The following is a 3,587-nucleotide window of genomic DNA, read 5'->3' as shown; positions in this document are numbered from 1 at the left end:
GTGGGTGGGTGGGAGCGGGTAAAAGAAATTCCCCCTTGGCCGTCCAGTCCGTGACTCCGGGCATTTCGTCGCTCGACGCGAACGCTCCAGGCTGTCCCGGACCCAAAGAGGTTTGCTCGCCCTGTACTTGGGGCTCTGATTGTCGCCGGGACAGAGCGCTGCGGCCGTTTTGTCGATTTGCTGCCGAGGCTGCCCAAACTCTTGGGAGCAATTGGAAGTTTTTGTTGAGTGATAAGCCCGGTGGGCAAGCAAAACTTTCCACGTGTCTAAAAGATCTGAGAGCTGTATGGAACTTCTTTCCTTGGGTTTATTTGGGCAAGCCTAAAATAAATTCTTTCTCTACCCTCATGCACGTGCCTGCTGGACGGATCGTGGTCAGCTCGTCCGTGCTGAAGGTTGCTGCTTGAAGCGTTGATATCTTTCTTGTGCTCAGGGGATAGCCACCTGCCTAACGGCTTGGATCCGGTGGCTGAGACGGCGATCAGGCAGCTAACCGAGACGAATAACAAGCCTGCCAAGAAGACTCCAACAAAGCGTAGCACGCTGATCATCTCGGGAGTTTCCAAGGTCTCTGGCAGTTAGGGGTTTCCATTTCCAATCTGGGAGGGTGTTTCTAGGGATGTGTGTGTCAAACCGTGCTGTCCTGCGAGGACCGATGCGGGACGCCTCCGGCACAGATGAACTCGCTCGGCACAACCCTTCTGCCACTTCACAGCGACCATCAAAGGTACCTTGTTGGTCTGCAGGGCAGCTGTCTGTGGGAGTTCATGCGGGACAGCTGCAGAAAGCGAGGCTGCGGCCGTAGCCGGTCAGGCGTGTTGTGGAGAATCTAGGAAGTTCTCCTTGAATACGCCTACGGGAGCGAGGGAGGTACTGCGGAACGCTTTGGCGTCGGCCATGTTCCGGTACGTTTCAGCAAAAGAGTGACTTTTTTGCATCGACGCTGTCTAGCAGTGGCAGTCGCAACTGGAGCGTCTGTACGTAGGTGTGGATGGAAGAAGAGAGATGAATGTGATCTTTTAGACTCTCTCTTCCTGATCTTCTAATCCCCCCTACAGGTGCCTATCGCTCAAGATGAAATGGCGCTTTCCCTGGGTTACGCCGCATCCCTGGAGGCCACGGCGTACGGGGATTCCGCGGCAGAGGGCGCAACTGACCGGATGTGCGATTCTGCCCAGTCGTCGCAGCTGCCAGAGGCGTCGCCGTCAGGACAGAGGGCCAGTCAGGAGCTGGACGACGCAACGCGATCGGACATCTCTGAGAGACCGTCGGTGGAAGACGTTGAGTCTGAAACTGGCTCCACGGGAGCCTTGGAGACCAGGAGCTTGAAAGATCACAAAGGTAAGGAGGGACCTTTAGACGGTAGCTAACGTTAGCCCGTTGTACTCGAGAACAGTGCTGTCCGAGTTGCTCACCAAAGCACGGGAGCTACAGCTGGCGTTTGGCGTGGTGAAGAGAGGCTTCTGCCGGAGTCTGGAAGAGCCCATGTTTGCCGGGCTTCCCGCTGGAGCAGTTCCAAACTCCTCTATTTGCAGGTGTCTGACTCCTGTGGCCTTTTCGGTTTCTACACTTTCTTAGATGGGAACCTTACGCGACTCGCGTGTTCCCGACAACCCGTTTCCTCTCCCTCGCCTCTAGGTCTGCAGACGAGGCACGTGTCCGTAGATAAAAATTCCTCCTCGGAATTTGGTCGCCTCTGGCGCAGAACCCGAGGTTGCCCAACAGCGTAGATCGTACGGGTCTCGATGCTCTCCTTTCTCTGTTTGTGTCAAAGCAGCTAGTGACTTTGATCGGTTGTGCCTTAGGACATCCACAGAAACTCTTTGCTTTTAAATGATAGAGCGGGCCTGCCCTGACCGAGCTGCTGGTCTGGACTTTCCAGACCCACATCAGTTAGGACGATAGCGTACTTTGAATGCGTTTGCTTGTGGCCACCGCTGTTTCACTTAGTTACGAACTCGGGTAAACAATCACGAGGCAAGATCCTGTGCGCTCGGAGTATGAGAGCAGGACAAGTCTCGGGGGTCGTAACCCTGGTTAAACCAGGTACGGGTTGAACTGTGGTGGCCCGTTGTTTGTGTGTCAGCGGGTAGAAAGGAGCATGGCCCAGATTCTCGAGAGACCAGTCGGGCAGGGAAGAGAAGGGAAAAGAAAGAAATCGCTCTCCGTAGGAAACGCTGTTTTCACTTTGTAAGGTGTCCAGGTTTCGGATACGCCTTTTTGTACTTGTTTAGGGCCTCATCCCATCCCATCCCACCGGTGTGAGTCGTCCGGAGCCATTGCTAGCGGTTGCCTAGCGATTTGGGCATCTTGTGAAACCACGCACGGTTGTTCTGGGAGCTGGATGACCGGCCTTTTTCCCTGCAGTGTGTTCCTCCCGGTGTCTCTACGTGCAGATGTACTTACGTACGAGTCTTAGCTTTCTATTGCAATTTTGCACACTCCTGCTGCAGGGAGGACGCTGTTGGGTAAACAGAAGCTTACGCAGAGGCGATTCGTGACGTTGTGCTTAGCAAAACGGCTAGTCGGTGTCACGCTCCGTCCCTAACGCAGACTTTGCCTCACGCTCGGGAGCTGTGGTTTTGTGGCCTGCCCCCCTTTTTTTTGCGGCCCTGCCCCGTTCTTCCGCCCCTCGGGCCGGAAGAGGCCTTTGCCGCTTGTCAGAGCGGCTGGGCACGTTATAGTCCCTGAGAGTTGCCAGGGCAGCGTACTATCGTGGTTTCTGTCTCCTTCCTTTCTGTGTTTGCAGTTAGCTTTCTTCGGAGTGGTACCAAGCTCATTTTCCGGCGAAGAAGCAAGCAGAAGGAAGTGGGCCTGAGCCAGTCCCACGATGACTTGTCCAACGTCACTGCCAACTCAGCTGCCAGGAAAAAAGCCGGCAGCTTCTCCCGACGCCTCATCAAACGCTTCTCCTTCAAGTCTAAATCCAAACCCAAGGCTAGCGACGGCATGACAGCAGGTGAAAACTGAGAACCGAGAAGCCTGTTGGAAAGATTCCGCAGAGATCCTTTTCCAGTCTCTTGTCTTCCCACTCCACGGTATGTGTGACCTGCAGTCCGGTTCCTTCCGACCTCGGCTGAGGGAAGACGCCTCAGCACTTTGTGCCGTCTGGGGAGCGGAGGTGGTGAACCTGGGGCTTAGGCCTCTTGTCTGTGTTGGCTTAGCCTTCTCTGACTGTTGTACCCTGTTGTGCTCTCCCAGAAAATCCAAGTGGCGTGCCAATCCCCGCAGGGGTCCCAGGAGCCCCGGAAGCGACTCTGCCCGCATAGCTGTCCCGCGTTGCCGGGGAATTTTAAGCAGGGCGGTGGGGGAGCGGCTCTCAAGTCGCAGCCCTCAGACTTAAAGATCAAGGAACTACCGAGTTAGCTACATTGTCAAGAAGCGTGGGATGTAGCCTCGATCGGCTTTTCCAACGCGAGCGAGCGTCACAGTTGCCGGCTGTCTAAACCCTCTTGTTGCTTCTGCTCGGTGCTGAGGCCGTAACCCGAGCGAGGCGTGGCACAGCGCGACGTGTTTCTGGGCAGTGAGCCGTCAGAAGAATGGGGCTGTGCGTTCTCCACCCGGCTCTGCCATTGGAACGGTCTCCG

At 55.7% G+C, this 3,587-nt stretch overlaps 1 protein-coding gene across 1 annotated transcript in view; it reads left to right on the top strand.

Annotated features, from left to right (window-relative positions):
• C2CD2L (C2CD2-like) overlaps positions 1 to 2,970 on the top strand; it is a gene marked incomplete at its 5' end in the record, with an annotated part of 10,274 nt that extends 7,304 nt beyond the window's left edge. Inside the window, 3 exon segments of the mRNA XM_009870553.1 lie at positions 434 to 567; positions 1,059 to 1,341; positions 2,750 to 2,970. Coding sequence (XP_009868855.1) covers positions 434 to 567; positions 1,059 to 1,341; positions 2,750 to 2,970 — 638 coding nt within the window.
• Positions 2,971 to 3,587: the final 617 nt, after the last annotated feature.

The sequence above is a fragment of the Apaloderma vittatum genome, unplaced genomic scaffold, assembly GCF_000703405.1.
Source record: "Apaloderma vittatum isolate BGI_N311 unplaced genomic scaffold, ASM70340v1 scaffold24735, whole genome shotgun sequence".
Classification (NCBI taxonomy): Eukaryota; Metazoa; Chordata; class Aves; order Trogoniformes; family Trogonidae; genus Apaloderma; species Apaloderma vittatum.
This window is presented reverse-complemented; position numbering and strand designations above follow the sequence as displayed.